At 48.2% G+C, this 18,620-nt stretch overlaps 1 protein-coding gene across 2 annotated transcripts in view; it reads left to right on the forward strand.

The window, feature by feature from the left end:
• Nucleotides 1-18,620, forward strand: part of AUTS2 (activator of transcription and developmental regulator AUTS2) — a 778,303-nt gene that overhangs the window by 748,098 nt on the left and 11,585 nt on the right. The window contains exons 7-14 of one of the 2 annotated variants that reach the window (XM_048324334.1): nt 3,074-3,557; nt 5,181-5,434; nt 6,943-7,184; nt 7,597-7,641; nt 11,769-11,864; nt 13,137-13,208; nt 14,824-14,853; nt 16,366-16,437. In XM_048324334.1, coding sequence (XP_048180291.1) covers nt 3,074-3,557; nt 5,181-5,434; nt 6,943-7,184; nt 7,597-7,641; nt 11,769-11,864; nt 13,137-13,208; nt 14,824-14,853; nt 16,366-16,437 — 1,295 coding nt within the window. The remainder of the gene's footprint in view (nt 1-3,073; nt 3,558-5,180; nt 5,435-6,942; nt 7,185-7,596; nt 7,642-11,768; nt 11,865-13,136; nt 13,209-14,823; nt 14,854-16,365; nt 16,438-18,620) is intronic. The other variant, XM_048324335.1, reaches the window with a different exon arrangement.

Raw genomic sequence — 18,620 nt, forward strand, 5'->3', positions numbered from 1 at the left:
AGGGGAATTTGAGATTTAAGACACATCAAAGGGCACAGGAATGGAAGACAATGGAAGCTGCATTTCCTGTCTGGGAAATGCCAATGTTCAGTCCTCAGCATCAAATTCTGTCTTTATTCCTTTGTCAGTGAAGGAGTCGCTGTTGCTGGATGCAGTATCAACCCAGTGGAAAAAGGGGAGCCTGTGTCAGCATGGAATTTACATCACAGTCACTGCTCTCCTGAATCCCAGTGCAGTAATTCTGCTTTATCCAAAGCAGAGTGTGGAGACAGCCAGCACATAAAGTTAGCTTGGTGCACTTAGCTGTTGGGTGGAGATGAATTCCTCTGATGATAAACAATCTCACAAAGTTGGGTTGTGTGTGTCATGGTGACATTAAGGGCTTTTTTCCCCAGAGTTCTTGCACTGAGCCAGTCAATCAGGGTAGGAAAAGAGCAATCTTGTCTGTGTGACCTTGAAGTGCTGTTGATGGAGACTGGAGCCCTCCTCGTGAAACCTGTGATTGGTGGCGTTTATCACTGAGGGGGGATTTCAACTCCCCAAATAGATACAGTGGGATGGAGAATTGGTTCTGATTTACACACCCTCCCCATCATCTGCCGGGCAGGGCTGTGTGCTGAGACTCCTGCACAGCTGGCACCGGGCTGGGGCACAGTGTGGGTGCACTGGTGCCAGACTGGGAGAGGAGAACCCACGGGCACGGCTGGTGGGAGACTTGGGGAATAACATTTATTTTACTGCTTGCAGCATCTTGGAAGTGCAGACTCACAGGGATGGTACTTGGGGGCTGCGCAGTGGGCATGTGAGCAGCAGCAGAAAATCCCAGGAGACAGTGGTGTTCCCAGCCCTTTTCTCCCAGGGAGGAGGAGTGGATCCCCAGCACTGAGCTGTGTTGAATAAATGTGACACATGAGAGAGGCTAAAAATACCAAAGGAAAGGATTTAATGAATGCACTGAGTGCAAGGTGTTCCCTGTAGGTTTGGAAGTATCACCTCTGCAGGATTTCCAGACCACCTGCTAGAGCCATGTAGTGGGGGATTTCTAGTGACAAGCCTGAGTCCTCAAAGCCATTGTGTAAAAAAAACCAACAAACCCAAAACCTTGTAACTCCTACACCCATAAGGACTGGGAACATAGATCCACCTCTTCCTGAACAAACTGTTGCTCATTTCTCTCCTCCTTGGGGACCTGCCTGAACACGTGTGGATCACACTCTTGTCTAACTTCTAATAATGTTTGATCAAACAGGATTGATCCAAAGAGTTAATGTGAGCAAAGTTTTCTTTACTTGGAACCTGCAGTTTATTGCAGTGAGATAAACCTTGGGCATAGGGCCGAGTAATTGTTTTTATCCCTCTGGAGTCCCTCTCTTGCCCCCATAATCTTCCAATCCAAGGTGGTGCAGGAGCCTCTGTGCCAAGTACTCCAGAAGTGATTAAAGTAGGTCCTCATCAAATAAACCTGTTTACTTTTCCCCCCTCTTTCTTGCTTCCTTTTTCTCCTCTTTACCTCCCTTTTGTCTCACTTTATCCCCTTTCTCCCCATCTCCTGTCTACAACATATGAAAATCCTCAGCGTTACCAGGCCGCTCACCCTTGCACAGGGCCTGTAAAATACTTACTGAGAGGGTACCTGGTGTGGTTTATTTCTGATCTGTTAATGAAGTTAAACCCAAATGATGCCATGTTAGTGACACATGGAGGCCAGGCTGTCCCCAGGGATGTGGTGGTTGGCAAATACGTGTGCCCAGGCCATGGGCTGGAAGAGTTCACTCCTTTACTTCAGGGTTTGCACACTGGAGCTGTCAGCAATTTTCTCTGAATGGATATTGTTTCATTATTCATTTATTAATATTACCCCTTAAAACTGGCAGAAGGAGGAGTAAAGTTTTCCTTCTCTTAGGGTTATTTAGAACACTGGACACTTTTTTAATCCTAAACTTGTCCCAAGCCCCTTCAAACCTCACGTTTCCCTCAGGCTGTGTTTCTGTAGTTGCTGTAGGTATAAGTCCAGCTGTTCCAAGTTGCTGTACAATGCAGCCCTAAAAGGTGCTTCTGATCCCCCACCTGCAAGGCAGCACCTTTCCAGTCTGGGTTCAGCAGCATTCCCCTGGATTTGTTGCAAGGGGTGCCATGGAGCCAGATCCACACTGGCAGAAGGTTTGGGTGAGCAGTTCCAGTTGGGAAATTGCTGTAAAACCCCAGTGAGCAAAATTCCAATGTACAAATGTTAAAATTATAATAACATGCATTATTATTAAAGAGTTGGGAAATAGAAGTAAGTAATTCCATGACTAGGCAAACAAAAAAAAGCCAGGGTTCCTGCTAGGGTGTTCTTAAAGTTTAGATCTTGTGTGATGGGGAAGGGGCTGGAGCCCCAGGAGCGGCTGAGGGAGCTGGAAGGGGGCTCAGGCTGGAGCAAAGGAGGCTCAGGGGGGACCTTGTGGCTCTGCACAAGTCCCTGACAGGAGGGGGCAGCCGGGGGGGTCGGGCTCTGCTGCCAGGGAACAGGGCCAGGAGGAGAGGGAACGGCCTCAGGCTGGGCCAGGGGAGGCTCAGGGTGGACAGCAGCAGGGATTTCTCCATGGAAAGAGAGGTCAGTCCCTGGCACAGCTGCCCGGGGCAGTGGTGCAGTCAACAACGCTGGAAACGTTTAAAAAACATGTGGATGTGGTACTTGAGGATATGATTTAGTGGTGAACATGGTTGTGGATTGAACTTGGTGATCTTAAGGATCTTTTCCAACCTTAAGCATTCTGTGAGAAGGCACAGAGCACGCGTGGCATTTGCTCCCTCAGTGGGTCAGTTCCCTCGTTTGTTCTCTCAGTCAGGGAGTGGTGATGAGTAACAACGCTGGAGAACAGCAGTGCTGAACAGAGTCTCTCTTCTCTGCCACGTGGTTTATTTTGAGGAGAGTTACTGGGGCAGATGGATTTGATTCAGTTTCACGTTGACCTGGACAGTTCTTGACGGAAACAAAATGGAACTTCCTAGAGTGTGAGCAGCCCAGCAGTGGCTCTGGGTTTGCCCGTCTGCCTCACGTTTAACCATCTTCTCTCTGTTGTTGTTGCAGATAAGGAGTTGGGAGTTGGCACGCTTGCTGACAATGACGACCCTGGTGCTAGGGGCCCAGCTGTCCCCAAAATATCAGGACTAGAAAGGAGCCAAGAGAAGAGCCAGGACAGCAGCAAAGACCCAATACTTGAGCCTGTGGTGCCTAAAGACCCCCGTCCTCAGGTGACGCCGCCGCCGCTGGAGCCGCCCGAGGGCCGCTGCCCCAGCCCCGTGCTCGCCCCGCGCCCGGAGGCCCCGGCCCCACCGCCCGCCCCGGCCGTGCCGCTGCCCCCGGCCCCCGAGGAGCCCGGTCGCCCATCTGCCGGCCAGCCCTCCGGCCAGCCCCCAGCCGGCCAGCCCCCCGCTGGCCAGCACCCGCCGCGGCCGCAGTCGCCGCTGCCCCCGGCACACCCGGCCCTGCCCGCGGTGCAGCCCCATCCCCAGAGCCTCTCGCAGCCGCTCTCCGCCTACAACAGCAGCAGCTTGAGCCTCAACAGCTTAAGGTAGGTGCATGGAGAGGGGTCTGGGATGCTGGACTGAGCCTGGGGGGGAGCTGGATAAAGGAGAGGAGTGACAGCCCAGCCCAGCCCATCCCTGGGAAATGAAGGGCAGTTGGTGCATTTAACCTCGATTCCTCCCGTGAGGTGAGCCAGGATCACTCTCTCTGTGACCCAGCAATCCCATAAACTCTTGGGTATTTTACGTTCATTTGCTTTGGATTTTCTTGCCTGCCATACTTGGGTTTTTGGGGGGATTTTACACAGTATAGATCAGGGGAAGAGAAGCCCAGTTCCTGCAGGTTGGGCTGCTCTCTGAAGGCTGACTGTTTTTCCCTCCCATCCCTGTAAATATCTGATTTCTCCAAGCGCTGCCATGGCCCAGGGCAAGGAGCCCAGGAGCCCCTCGAGCAAGGTCCAGCTGGTGACAGCCCAGCACCAGCGGTCACACACCAGGCACCTCACAGCTCCATGTTTTCCTGCTCTGCTGACACCTTGCAGGCTTCCATGTTTTTCTCTCACCTGGCCACGGTGAGATCAGCCTCACCTTTCATATGGGGATAACAAAGATGAGCAGTGAGATTAAACACCGTGTGCCCAGGAACCCATGATGTCCCTCTGAGTCAGGGACCTCAGGCTTCCCCTACTCTGAGTTCCCAGCAGGCAGATGTGGCCTTCAGGACCTAGGGAAGCAGCACTGTGGTTGCTTCATGGTTTGACAAAAGACTGGGAGGTGTTTAAGACCTGGATTTATTTTTAACCAAGCTGGTATTGCTTGTCTTTAAAAATCACTGCAATAGAAGTGTGTCATTACTTGAAATAAAGACAAGGAGAATTAAGCCTTCCATGAATGTATTTTAAATACTCATTAGTAGGAAATGAAACCTGAAAAATTGCCACCAGTGTAATCACAAATACTTCTTTTGCTGACTCATCTCATTTTATTCTGAGGGTAGAGAGAGGCATTACCTGTACAATAATCACAAATCTGTTGTTGCCTTCTCAACTTCATTTCACATTTTCTGCAGTCTTTCATCTCAGTAATTCATAGCAAAAAAAAACCAAACCAAAACCCTAAACTTCTATTAATGCAGTGATTTTGAGCTTCATTTGCCTGAAAATGTGAACCAGGAGCAGTCATGTAGAAAGGACCTGATAATTAAGTAATGAATGCACAGGGCTGATTACTCCTTTGTGTGTCACCCCTGTGCTGTTGTGGGACAATACCAACCTCTTGCAGCACGGGAGAACACGGCTCAGGTGTGCAGGGAGCACAGGAGTAAAAGATACCAGAGCAGGGGCAGCTCAGGTGTGCAGGGAACACAGGAGTAAAAGATACCAGAGCAGGGGCAGCTCAGGTGTGCAGGGAGCACAGGAAGTCACAGGTACCAGAACAGGGGCAGCTCAGGTGCTTGGAGTAAGGGGTATCCCAGTAGTAGGACTGGAAATGGTAGCTCGGATTTGTAACACGAGTTACACCCGCGCTGTGTTTGATGTGAGGGGCTGCTGGGGTTGTGTATGTGTGTGTGTGTGTGTGTGATGTGAGGGGCTGCTGGGGTTGTGTATGTGTGTGTGCTGGAGCTTTTCTCTCTCCCCACGACCCCTGATGGCTTCTCCTCTCGTTGACAGCAGCAGCAGGAGCAGCACCCCGGCCAAGACGCAGGCGCCTCCCCCGCACATCTCGCACCACCCGTCGGCGTCGCCGTTCCCGCTGTCCCTGGCCAGCCACAGCCCCCTGCACAGCTTCCCGCCCGCCCTGCAGCCCCCCGCACACCCCCACCACCCCAATATGTTTGCCCCTCCCACGGCTCTGCCCCCTCCACCCCCGCTGACATCAGGGACGCTGCAGGTTCCAGGACACCCAGCTGGTAGCACTTACTCAGGTGAGAGCCGCGAGGGCTGGCACCGCCCGTGCGGTGTGGGTGGGTTTAGTCAGAGTGGCTGGGGTTTGGGCCTTTTGGTGAGGGCTGTTGGTGGGGAGAGGCTGTGCTCACTGCTGAACAAAGTGACAGCAAAGCCAAAAAAAAGCCTAGATGTACTCAGGGACAGTCCCTCTGCCCTGGGAGTGACTGCTTTTGGAAGGCTGTGGTTTTGCCAGGTTTGTTTTGTTCAACCCACAGTAAAAACCCAGCAGAGTTCACGATGTGCCCACACAGAGTCTGTGACCCCCATAGCAAAGGTCTTCATGCACTTGTGGTCTGTGTCCTGCAGAGCTTCCCTGGCTGCAGGGAGAATCTGTGCTGACTGTGCTCACAGCAGTGCTGAGCTCGGGAGTGTTCACAAGGTTTGGGTTGGAAGGGACCTCAAAGCTCATCCAGTGCCACCCCTGCCATGGGCAGGGACACCTCCCACTGTCCCAGGCTGCTCCCAGCCCCAGTGTCCAGCCTGGCCTTGGGCACTGCCAGGGATCCAGGGGCAGCCCCAGCTGCTCTGGGCACCCTGTGCCAGGGCCCCACCAGGTCACTGAGGGGAAGAAAATGGATGATTATCGGTGTGTGTGTGTCCGTGCACCAGGGTACTCATGTGAGCAGCAGCCATTTGTTTGCTCACTCCAGCTTGCTTGTACACCCTCACCTGTTTAGGATTGTGTCCCTGTCCATAAATGCTCAGAGGAATGTGAAAACAGGCTTGGTGAGAGGGGAAATGCACACTTTGTAATGTCTCAGGCCTTTGGGATCTGAGGGAAAACCTGAGGGAGCTTTCTTACCCTGTACTGTGTCAGGATTTATCACCAGGAAATTTTAAATGAAGCATTGCTACCACAGACAGCAAAGGAAGTGGCACAAGGCCTGGAAAAGCCCCAGAGCTCAGAGGGATTGTTTTATTGTTTGGTTTCCCCTGTACTCAGCACTGGTGAGGCTGCACCTCGAGTGCTGTGTCCAGTTCTGGACCGCCCAGTTTAGGAAGGATGTTGAGATGCTGGAGCATGTCCAGAAAGGGCAACAAGGCTGGTGAAGAGCCTGGAACACAAATCCTGTGAGGAACAGCTGAGGGAGCTGGAAAGGGGCTCAGGCTGGAGCAAAGGAGGCTCAGGGGGGACCTTGTGGCTCTGCACAAGTCCCTGACAGGAGGGGGCAGCCGGGGGGGTCGGGCTCTGCTGCCAGGGAACAGGGCCAGGAGGAGAGGGAACGGCCTTGAGCTTCACCAGGGGAAGTTTCGGTTGGACGTTAGAAAAACATTCTTCAAAGAAAGAGTGATTGGGCTTTGGAAGGGGCTGCCCAGAGAGGTGATGGAGTCACCGTCCCTAGAGGTGTTTAAGACAAGACTGGATGTGGCACTGAGTGCTGTGGTCTGGGTGACAAGGTGGTGTCAGGTCATAGGTAGGATGCAATGATCTCGAGGGTCTTTTCCAAGGCCATTAATGCTGTGGCTCTGTGGTTGTGTGTTTCAGAACAAGACCTCCTGCGCCAGGAGCTGAACACGCGGTTCCTGGCCTCGCAGAGCGCCGACCGCGGGGCCTCGCTGGGCCCACCGCCCTACCTGAGGACAGAGTTCCACCAGCACCAGCACCAGCACCAGCACACACACCAACACACCCACCAGCACACCTTCACGCCCTTCCCCCACGCCATCCCTCCCACTGCCATCATGCCGACGCCAGCACCGCCCATGGTGCGTACCCCAGGCAGAAATGTGAGGATAAGTAGAGCACAACTCTATTCTTTATTACCAAAGTATTGCAGAGAATTTGCCACGCTGTGGGGAAGGGCTCCTGTGCTGCCCAGGGGTGTCTGGGCAGGAGAGGCAGGGCTTGTCCCTCTGTCCCCATGTGAGAGGTTCAGGTGGCAGCACAGGACTGAGGGACAAGGCTCTGGCCAGTCCTGCTTGGAGTGTGCACTCTGGGGCCTCCTCCTTTGTCCTGTCTCGAAAAGACCTTGATTTACTTTGAAGAAAGAAAAATCCCAGTTTCATAGGAAATTAATTTTCTGCATATTTTTTCCTCTCTGTTGGTTACCAAATAATAGAGAAGTTGTCCTTTATTTTGCCAACAGAAGTAACACAAGGAAATATAAAGTAACTAGTTTGTGCTTTGATCCCTTTGCAGTTTGACAAATATCCTACAAAAGTTGACCCCTTCTACCGTCACAGTGTGAGTTTTATTGCTCTGTTTCCAACTGACTTCACTGCTTTTCTGTGGTGGGTTGGGATCACCACTCAGTCAATGGCACAGTGTCAAATCTCTCCCTGATCATCACTCCAGGATTTACCATTATCGTCCTTGGTTGCTTTGGCTTTTGAAGGCTTGCATTCGTGGTGCTTGTTTCTGATAAAGATGCAGTATCAGCTTTTCCAGTCAAAAGATCTCTTGCTCACACACCATTTGGAGCCAGGTTTGATGTGAACAGATGAGACAGAGGAGCTGACTGTTCCATGAAGCAGGAGAGGGCAGTGATTCCATCACGGTGTTTCAGTTGTGCCACAAACCCTTGGGCTGATATTTTTGCTAAGAAACTTGAAATGAACTGACAAACTATCATACAAATCCTTCAGGGATAGATAATCTAATCGTTTTCCCAATCTATCATATTTTGTTTGATAAAATCTGAAAACCTGTCTTCTTATTCAGATTTCAAAGGCTCGTCTGATCCACTGGGCTTGTTATGTTTTGAAAGCTCTGTTTGATGACAGTAGCATGAATCCAGCTATGCACTAGATGTGTTTACCTAAGCTACTAAAAACGTTACTTATCAAGTACCTGGACTGATTTTTAAAATTCCAGTTGAAAGTAAAGCTTCTGCTCCTAAGGGTTTGAATCCACTGATTCATTTGCCGCTGAACTCTGGGTTGTGTTTTCTTCATCCTATTGGCAGAGGCAGGTGTCTGGCAAGAGTTCCTTAATCCAAGAGCAATATTTTGATGAGAGAAGGAGTACTGCATCAGCACTCAGAAATCTGCAGAGCATTTGGCTTTATGTGTTGGTTTTGCTTAGAAGTGGAACTGGGCAAAAAAAACTGGTTAAGACGATGATGTCTGGATTAAACACCAGCCCAGCTCACAGCCTGTCCTGCAGCTGAGCAGTCTGTCCCTGTCTGACACCTCATGTGAGCAGCTGGGACCAGAGAGCGTTGCAGGCTCAGAGCTCCAGGAGCCCTGGGCAGACATTCCCACCGCCCCTCCGAAGGGCACTGCTGCTCCCCTGCACCAGTGAGTGTTACATTGCTCTCTGATGTGCTGGGCTTCACATGGGTTCGGGAGAGACACTGTCATCAGAGTGGCCTGTGGATCCCAGCAGGAACTCAGAATTGGGAGATGGTACATGGATTTTAGACAAATCAAGCACAGAAGGTGGCAGTGTAGGATAGGAAGTGTTGCTGAAGTGTCCAGCTGTATCTGCTGTTGAAATTCAAATAATCTCTTAGAAATGGGGGAGTTACCTGGATTGCAGAGGTCACGGCCTCACCCCCTTTAGGGTCAGGAAAGCTCCGTGCTGTACCCCCTTAGCCAGGGAGCCGTGCTGGGGCCCAGGGCACGGATCTGGTCCCTCTGCCTTCCCTGGGGAAGGGTTTGTCCTTGGGAAGGGGCTGCCCCATGGTCACTCTGGGACACTCAGCAGCTGATCCTAGGGAGTGCCCATGGTGTCTGCACTGGGGTGGCAGAGTGTCTGTGACCCCAGCCAGGCCAGCCCAGCCCAGTGTCCCCCTGGTCCCACCTCTGGGACTGGTCAGGGCACAGGGAACAGGAGCTGCCTGGAGCAGCTGCAGGTGCGCAGAGCAGACCCTGAACTGGGCTGGGGAACACCCACAGGGCGGGAGAAATACAAATACTGTCAGACTGTGGCGCCTCCACAGAGCTGTTCCTAGGGACGACAGCTTCCGCTACAGATCCACACCAGGAACTCAGATACCTTAAAAAGTGTTGGCAGTAAGCGTAGGTGAACTTTGTAGGAGAACAAGGTCTGTTTGAGACTTAAAATCCATCTACTTTGGAACAGGGAGTGTAGCTCACACAGAAGCTAATGATGAGTTTTAAATCAGTGTTATTTCTTCTTTTTTAGCACAGTGAGGCTTTGCTTTTACCTACAGCTGGTGCCAGGTCTAGTTTAGCATCACATACACCTGGCCAAGGGAAGCTGTGGTCACTGCATGGTTGCCCAGGGAGAGCTAGAAGGGAAAACTGCTGCTCAAAGGAGAAGGAATACTGGGGAAAAAGGAAGCACTGACTATGAAAGGTGCATTCTGAAAGCTGGAGGAATTTAACTGATACAAATTAATCATGGAGATACACTGTTTATATTGTATTAATAAGTCTGACCTTGAGGAAAGGTCACATTTAATTAACTTACCATTTGTTATAAAACTCTGAGCAAAGAATTCCTTATTATTAGTCATAGCCAATAGAATACGAAGTATTACATCTTTTTCCATCACTTAGAATTAGTCCATTACACAGAGAATTAAAGACTGAAGACACTGGAGAATTTAAAGCACATTTTGCTCATTAAAAGTTATTGTAAATGAGGACAAATGTCTCTTAATGGTTTCTCAGATGCCTACAGTTCAGTATCAACTAATCTCAAAATGTTTTCTGCACCACTGGATGGAGCAGGTCCAAATTAAATACAATTAAAACAACAGTAGCAACATGAACAGAGGCTCAATACCAGGCTTTTTAACTGAGAAAATCTTGTGATACCTCTGAAATGTTTTCTCAGCTCTCAGTAAATATAATATGGATAAATGACCTTGCAAGATAAGCTAGGGGAAGGAAAAATGATAAAGAAAAGCACACGTGTATGCCTGGCATTACCAAATCCATCACAACTTTGTGGTACTGATTTACCTGGGATGGGATTTGCTCAATGTTTTCCCACCCCTCACGTCCAGTCTTTGACTTTGCCCAGTCCTGCTTCTATTCAATTGGCCATTAACTCATTTATTTTGATCTTAAAAGTAGCACACAGTAGTTGGACTTTGCTCAGCCATGGTCAGAGGGGAATTGGTCTCAGCCAGAGAGCCCCTGGTAGGTTTTTGGGTGGCAATTCCAGTGGAGCTGGCAGCCATCCCCTCCTAGATGCATCCCCTCCTAGATCCAGAGGTTTCATGGTGAGAGAATGGGTTTGGAGTGTGATGCTTTGAATCCCTGACTCCTACCAGGAAGCAGTTTGGTGTGTGATAGCAGCATTTTCATGGAATTGGGCGAATTTTCTGTTTCAGCAGGAGCCAAAGGTTCACAGGCAGAGCACAGAGCCAAGGGCAGATGAGGATGTCGTGGTTTATCACAAAATCACAGAGTGGGTTGGGTTGGAAGGGATGTTAAAAACCATCTCTTCCACCCCTGCCATGGGCAGGGACACCTTCCACTGCCCCAGGCTGCTCCCAGCCCCAATATCCAGCCTGGCCTTGGCCACTGCCAGGGATCCAGGGGCAGCCCCAGCTGCTCTGGGCACCCTGTGCCAGGGCCTGCCCACCCTCCCAGGGAACAATTTATCTGTCTAATTTACCCACTTGTTTGCCTTGTGTTTGTCTGCATTAGCACAGAGCAGCCTCTCGTGGTTTTTTCCCAAATTCTCTTAGGACAGAGCACTGGGGTCAGGGAGGTCCGGGGAGATGGGCACATCTTTGTGCTGAGCAGTCTCTGGTTATAGAAAAGTCCCCTACATTTCTGGGAGGTTCTGCCTTAACATTTTGTTTAAATACTAATCTTTAACAAATCAGATTGTCTGTCTGCTAATATTAGATGTGGCAGGATATCCTCTCAGACAGGCTAATGAAGTAAGAATTGTGCATATTTTCCTCATTTCCTACAGATACTATTAAAATCCCAACGTACTAATGGAGTTTTAATGATACAATATCCTAGAACTCGTAAGGGTTTTTTTTTTTTTCCACTTAAACAGGAGATTTCTGAGTCTCATTCAGCTCAGGATTCTGTCTTTTCTCTTGAAACGACTCACAGACTGAAACCATTTAAAACCTCTCTCCAATTTAAAAATTAATAATTGAGGAGAAAACGTCTCCCTCACGCTCTGCTGGCCCAAGGCAGGGACAGGTTGCTGGCTGTCTGATTTTGGAACTGCTTTTAAGCTCTAAACCTCATGACATCTGTGAACATCCCATCGACTGCTTTAACTAACATCGTTGCAATGAGATCACTTCAATGCTTCTCAGTTTTCTCCATGTAACATTTTCCTACTATTATGCAGGAATGCTCTGTGTCCTGCCCAGCTGCCTGTGCTCGTGGTGCCCCAGTGTTGATGTTGTTCTCTTTCTGTTGCAGCTGTTTCACTCCTATCCTCCAGCTGTATCAGGTATTCCTCCCATGATCCCTCCCACCGGCCCCTTTGGCTCACTGCAAGGAGCTTTCCAGCCCAAGGTAAGGCAGGAATTACCTGGGACAGCCTGGGAGCCAGGACAGGGGTGGGGTTAGCAATGTGGTTCACATCCTGGAGCAGCTGAGGTCTGACCTACAGCTTAATTCCACAGGGGACAATTGCCTTTTTCCAAATGTACTGCGAAGAGAAGTTATTTCTCATGAGGTTCAGATACACCTACAAAGTTTTGGGGTTTTTTTAATTATTTATATAATGGCACAGTTAACTTCAGAAGCAATATAATTAGTTCTGAGATGGTGTGCATTAATGAAAGGTCATGTAATAATCAGGATTTTAAGAAATGGTGTTCATTATTGTTTACTCATTTCCATAATTACCTCCCAGCTCCAGCACAGTGCAGAACACTGATTTGGCTCTCCTCATGGGTGATAGCTGGGAGAGAGAAATGTGGCGAGTTCAGGGCTTTTTTTCTTTCATTTCCATGGAGTTACTCTTTATTTATCAGTGGGAGGAAGTCAGTCTGTAGACTTTGCAATGAAAGACTGAAATCAGGACTGGAATTTCGCAGAGGAGACACCTTCCTTAAATTGGCCCATCCACTCTAATGAGTGAATATGTAAATTGCAGTTCATTAGTGGGATTCTTCGTCTGTATGGTAATCAGACTGTTAACAACTCACTTAATTGTTAGTTATGCTGGAGCTGATTTCTATTTTCTTCATTTTTACACAGGAACAAGCTCTGTCTAAATGTGGCAGGGTTGGGGTTTTTTGTTGGGGGTTTTGTTTCCCACAAAGCTGCATTTTATTAACCGACTGTTTACATTCTAATAATTGGAAAGGCTTCCATTTTTTCCAACTGGAAGTTACTTTTGCTGATGTCCATTTTGTGGCAGTCCCTGTGGATGGAGTTGAGGTCCTTGTGCAGTGATGCTCTGTGTGCTGAGAGCATCAGTGATAATCAGCAGAGCAGGGGCTGGGTCCTCCAAATGCTGCTTTTGCTGCTGTGTCATAAATGTGTTCCTAATCAGGTTTTTCACATTAGAAGATTTTCCAGTTTAAACAGTCACTGGTCCCTCAGTGGTTTTGATTAAAGTAATGGGAAGTTGGTGGCCAGTCGAAGTGTGGGTATGGAGATGATAATACCCATATTACTGAGTGGATTATAATTGTTCTCCTTTCCTTTATAAAAAGTTTATCTCTGTTGCTTAGGCAATGTAATGATAAAGAACTATTATTTGGACATTCTGTTGCTTGTAGGCATTGTTACTGCTGTGCAGCTCATTAGTGTTGTCTTTCCTTGTGGAATTTCCAGACTTCCAATCCTATTGATGTTGCAGCCAGACCTGGAACGGTCCCACACACCCTTCTACAGAAAGATCCACGGGTCTGTAAAAATTGTTTTTTTTTTTCTCATGTAAATCCATTCCTCCTGAAAACCTTGAATGCTAAAGCTGCCATCCTCAGTATGTCCAAATTAACGCCCTAAACCCAAAGCTGTCTGAGCTGTTCCATCAGTGAGGGCTGCAGAAGTTCTGTGGGAACATTTAAAACAGCCCCTGTGCAGTGGCAGAGCTCTGTCCTTGCTGGCAGCTCTCTCCTCCCAGGCCCAGGGGTAAAGGCATAAAAGTCCAGTTCAACAGAGAAAATGTACAAACCTCCCAAGATTTGTGTTTGTACTCTGTAATTGTTTTTAATGTGGGTAATGGCAGCTATTCCCTGGGTTACTGTAGCATTGATTGCCCCAGTGAAATACGGATGCACTTTATTGATCACTTGGTGCCTCTGGGTTTCTGAGTTCCAGCGGATGTGAACAGCATTTATTGCCTCAGCACTTTGTCTCTCTGCCCGTGGGTTGTTGGTGTGTTTGGATTCATGGCCATTGTTTGCCATGAGGAACTCCACACAGGAGTATTTCTAGCAGAACTCTCAGACAGAAGCACTGAAGAGCTCTCCCTAAAATTCCAGCTTGGGGCATGGCTGAGCTTGCAGAGCTGTTGTCTTTGCGTTGTGCCAGGCTGCAGTGCTTTGGGTTGCTCAGTGCTGGAGCTGAGGCTGAGCTTTACACCAAAAGGAACCACATTTCTGTTTGTTTATCTAAGTGCACAGATAACCAGAGCCTCCCATCAGGAAGTCATTTAGCTTTATGTTCCCTTTCAACTGGGAGTGAGTTTCGATTATTTCAAGATGATGCATTACGCCATCACTGCGCCTGCTAAGTACCTTCTGCACCTATAAATCTCCTTTAGTATTGCATTTCAAAACAGAAAATCCAAAACGAATGAGCAGTACCCAATAAATTGAATTATTTCCCAGCATTTATTGATGAAATATGAGCAAAAAAGGGGAATAAGAAAATAATCTACTCCAAAAAAAAAGCACCAACAGGCCACATCAAAAATAAAAATGAGAAAATTGGGTTTTTATGTGGGCCCTGTTTACCAACATCTGTTTCAGTGTGAAAATAATTTAGGCAAAGCCCATTTATGTCAGAAGACCTCAGGCATCAGTGAGGCACAAGGCTGATGCCCTGGCTGGTGGATGGGCACACTGCTGGTGTGCAGGGCATGGCTAACACCCCACTCCAGCCATCCCAGCCCATCCAGGGCATCGAGCCCTGTCCATTCTCCAGCCCTGCCATGAGCTGAGGAGCTCTGAAAGATGAGAGCAGGAGTTTGCCCAAAGGACAGATCTGTGCTTCCATCAGTGCAGTTAACCAGCCATTTCTGTGGTATTAAATCAACAAATTGCTGCTGCTGCCAGAGGCCAGAGCTCTGTGTGAGCCTGCTGGAGCTGCTCGTCACCACTCAGAGACCGCAGCCAGGGGGAGGGGACAGCACGGATATGGAGGCTCAGGACTAATTATTATCCAAAAGGGCTTCATTTGAAAGTAAAATTCTAACATTTTAATTTCGTCTCTTAATGAAGCAATACAGATTTGTTAATTAGAGCAATTGTTTGAGTGACAGGTGTGTAACCAAGCTGTCATTTCTTCTTCACAGTTGACAGATCCGTTCAGGCCCATGTTGAGGGTAAGAAATCTTCCTGTGCTCCCGTTTGTCAAGCTTGGCTCAGTCCCACTGGGTTGCAGCACGGAATAATTCCAAATCAGAGCTGCCCAGTGTCACCTGGGCTGTCCTGCCCTGCCTTTGGGGAGAGCATGGGCACTCCTGCAGCTCCTGATCACTCAAGGACAAGGCAGAGTTTCAAAGTCAGAAGTTTTCCTCTTCTCATGCAACCCCTCACATGAATACTCGAGGTTAAATATTGATGATCCATCATGGTTTCCTGAGGCAAACCCTAGAGATCCTAGCAGTGATTCCCTGTTATTTCACTGCACTCTGGAGGAGTTTGCTTTGTTATTTTACTGCGTGTTTTCAGTGTTACTCAGTGTGGTACATCCCACCCAGGTATCTCACTGTCCACTGTAGACAGACAATCCACTTCAAACACAGAATATTTTAGAAATAAGCATCTAAAGATCCAGTCTATCAGTCATCCAAAAAGTGGTTTTGTTAATTTTTCAGCATATTCAAGAAAAAGGTCTAGAGTTCAATATAATGAACTTACTAAATCACTAGCACAGCCAGTTTTTGCAAATTAGCAAAGGGCTTGAGCTTAGGGGAGTATTGCTGTGAGATAGTTTAGTTTGTATAACTTAATTATTGATTGATACACACCGAGAAATAGAAGGCAGGCTGTGTGCCGTAGTTTGTGGAAGATTTAATTCACAAGTAAATTAAGGAGACTCTTGAGTTTCTGGGATAATTCTTAAATCTGCAGGAGTCATTACTTGTGTAGGTAACCACAGACCCCTAAGTAACAAAACTGGAGAAAGTATATCCTCAAATGAGTCTTTGTCAGACAAAGTTTCCAGCTGTGCTGGAAATGGAGTACAAACTCAACCAGGAGATCTAACAAGCACTCTGGTTCTTGCCTCCCTCTCTCCTCCCTGTGACTCTGGGGTGACAGGAAGGATGCAAAGACCCCCCCCCCCCCCAAACAGAATTGAGTGACCTCCAATGTTTTCAGTATATTTATGAGCTGAAGTCTTGGAGGGACAGACCAGCAATTACATGAGGGAGTCAGATGAATTTTGAAAACCAGAGTGACGTTTTAACCACTTTGGTTTTCATCTTTTGGTGGAAATGCCAATCCTTGCATTTGTGGAAATGACCCGAGTGTGCAGCTGTGAACAGTCCAGCTGTGCAGGGCAGCTGCTGACTGGGACACAGCTTCACAGCTTTCAGCAGCACAAGCTGCACTCAGCCAGTGGCATCAGAGGATTACAGGAGTGTGTCAGACTGGAGCGTTCATGGACAGCTGGATAAATTCCCTAGTGAGGGACAAAGTCTTCTCATTCTCGATTTTCCAGGAGGATGGAGAGGAAAGGCACTGAAGGGAGACCCTTTGCTTTCAAGTGTCTTGGTGTGGGGATCCCCCACACCAAACCAGACCAGGCTCAGGGTCTATTTTCTTCTAGAAACAGGACAAAGCATCACAGGTTTTTGGAAGTTACTGATTCACATGTTTTGTTTTTCCAGAAACCTGGCAAGTGGTGTGCTATGCACGTTCACATCGCCTGGCAGATCTACCATCACCAACAGAAAGTCAAGGTCAGTGCTTGGGCAGCCTGGACTGGGGGTGAAGGGCCCAGAGCAGAGCTCTGAGAGGAAGAGTTGGCTCTCAGCTGGGCACTTCTGTGCCATGGCCAGTGCCTTGGTAAAGTAACACACACACAGCATTGAGCAGAAGCCTCATTTCTGAGAGTTGGTATAAGGATGAAAAGCTAAAGGCAGAGTCCCAGCAGAGTGTCTGGGATGTGTTGGAGCAAGGACAGCTGATCCTGGGCCATAACTACAGCTTTGTAGCTTGGAAGGGTGAACAAGGTGGCTTTTATTTATTCATTTATGGCTGAGGACACAACTGTATCAAGTGGGAATTTTTTAAAGTCTGGAGAAGCTGGGCACGTGTATCCCATTCCTCCTATTAATGTTCAGGGGCAGGCGAGAGTGCAGGCGGATTTCTCCTGTCCCTAGGATGCTTTACCCAGTGTGGCTGCACAGGCTCCCATCACTCTTCCTTCACAGCCCTCATGGCTGGAGGGTGGCACCTGGATGTGTCCAGGCTGCCCAGGCAGGCACAGCCTCTCAGGGGATGTTGTGTTATCAGACACTGCCTCACTGCACCGAAGGTTAAGGGATGGAAGTCCTGTCTTAATTATTTTTGAAGCTCTGAGACTTCAAGGGTGAAGGCCATGGGCAGTTTCCCATTCGTACTGTAACTGTATTTCCATTTCACATGGGCTCTGGGAAGGTTTCTTTCCCTTTGTAGTATTTTCACTGTTCTCATCACTGAAGAATCTTGTGTTGCTCCTGAAGTTTTTCAGCGAGTCAGGAATGGTTGCTGCTCTTCACTGCTCATACTTCAGGAGTCAATAGCTTGTGTTAGAAACTGAAATTACCAGGGAATCCACAGCACTCTGCAGTCTGTGTATGCACTTGCATTGTGTAGGTAAGAATATGAAGATGTTGAACAGCTATGAAAACCTGCAGCTAATAGAGTTTAAAAATAACCCTTTTAAACAAGGTTGACAGGTTAATTTGCTGCAGTAGACATATCTCTCTTCTCTGCTTCCTTATGTTTCCCCTGCTAGTGATCTTCATTCATCTTCCCATTATCAAAAAAGACAAGGTTATAGACCTAGAGAGTTATATGTCCTTCTTTTATTTTATTGAAAAGGTATTTTCTTGAAATGAAATTATTATTCCCATGCTATCTATGTCCTTTGAATCTTCCTTGATTTGATATTCAGAGAGAGGTCAAACCAGTATATTTATAACTCACAGTAAATGCCATTTTCATACAGCCGTTTCTTTTACCTCATTCTTTTCTACCTTGCGTGTTAAAAAAAAAGCAGGAATAAAGCTCAGAAGCACAGGAGAGGATGTTGCTTGAGTTTTTGAGGCTGTGCATGATGATATTTTCAAGAATAAGTGAGAAGTGTGTCTGTCAGTAAGGAGATTTGGAGTGTCCCCCCCGCTCATGTGACCACAAAGGGTGAATCTCTGCCTGAAGGCTCACACAGGACAATTTCTCCTTCTACCCCATGGTTGTGAAGGTGCCTTTTCTTCTGCACAAGATGAAGGTGCTGCCTGACCACAGAGCAGGGAATCAAAGGGGTTGATTTCCAGTTTGCATGTGGTGCCGCGAGCCTGCTGCCAGTAACGATCTAGCCTAGTAATTGCTTGCAGAGGGCCAGGCACTGAAGGAGCAGGCACGATGGGAAACTTTAAAACACAACCTTCCTGACCTCAGGAAAAATTGCATGCAGCTGCAGATGCTGTTTGGCTGCCTGTGCCTCTGCAGCAAGACCTGGGTAACCTCTGCATGCCCCAGGAATTCCGCAGGGCTGCACAGCAGCTCAGGGCACAGAGCACATTTACACCCTCCTTACACTGACCACTGCTCAGGAGAGGATTTATGCTCCATAATTGGGCCTCTCTCCTTTAGGAAAGGCCTTCCAGCCTGATCTGACAGCAGTGCAGACATCTACATTGATTTTCGTGGGCACCACATTAAGGTGTTACACATTTTCTGGAAATACATTCGGAAGGATTGGCATCCAGGGGGTGCTCCCCTGAACAGAAACTGGGGATAAAAGAAATGTGACCATTTCTCTGGTACTATTTTAAGGTAAACCAACACATTCAGAAATCTTTTAACACATCCGTGGTATTCCTGTTCCTCTTCAGACAGGGATTTGTTCATTATTTAGAGCAGCACCATTCATATGGCT

Source organism: Corvus hawaiiensis, chromosome 20 (assembly GCF_020740725.1).
Source record: "Corvus hawaiiensis isolate bCorHaw1 chromosome 20, bCorHaw1.pri.cur, whole genome shotgun sequence".
NCBI classification, from domain to species: Eukaryota; Metazoa; Chordata; class Aves; order Passeriformes; family Corvidae; genus Corvus; species Corvus hawaiiensis.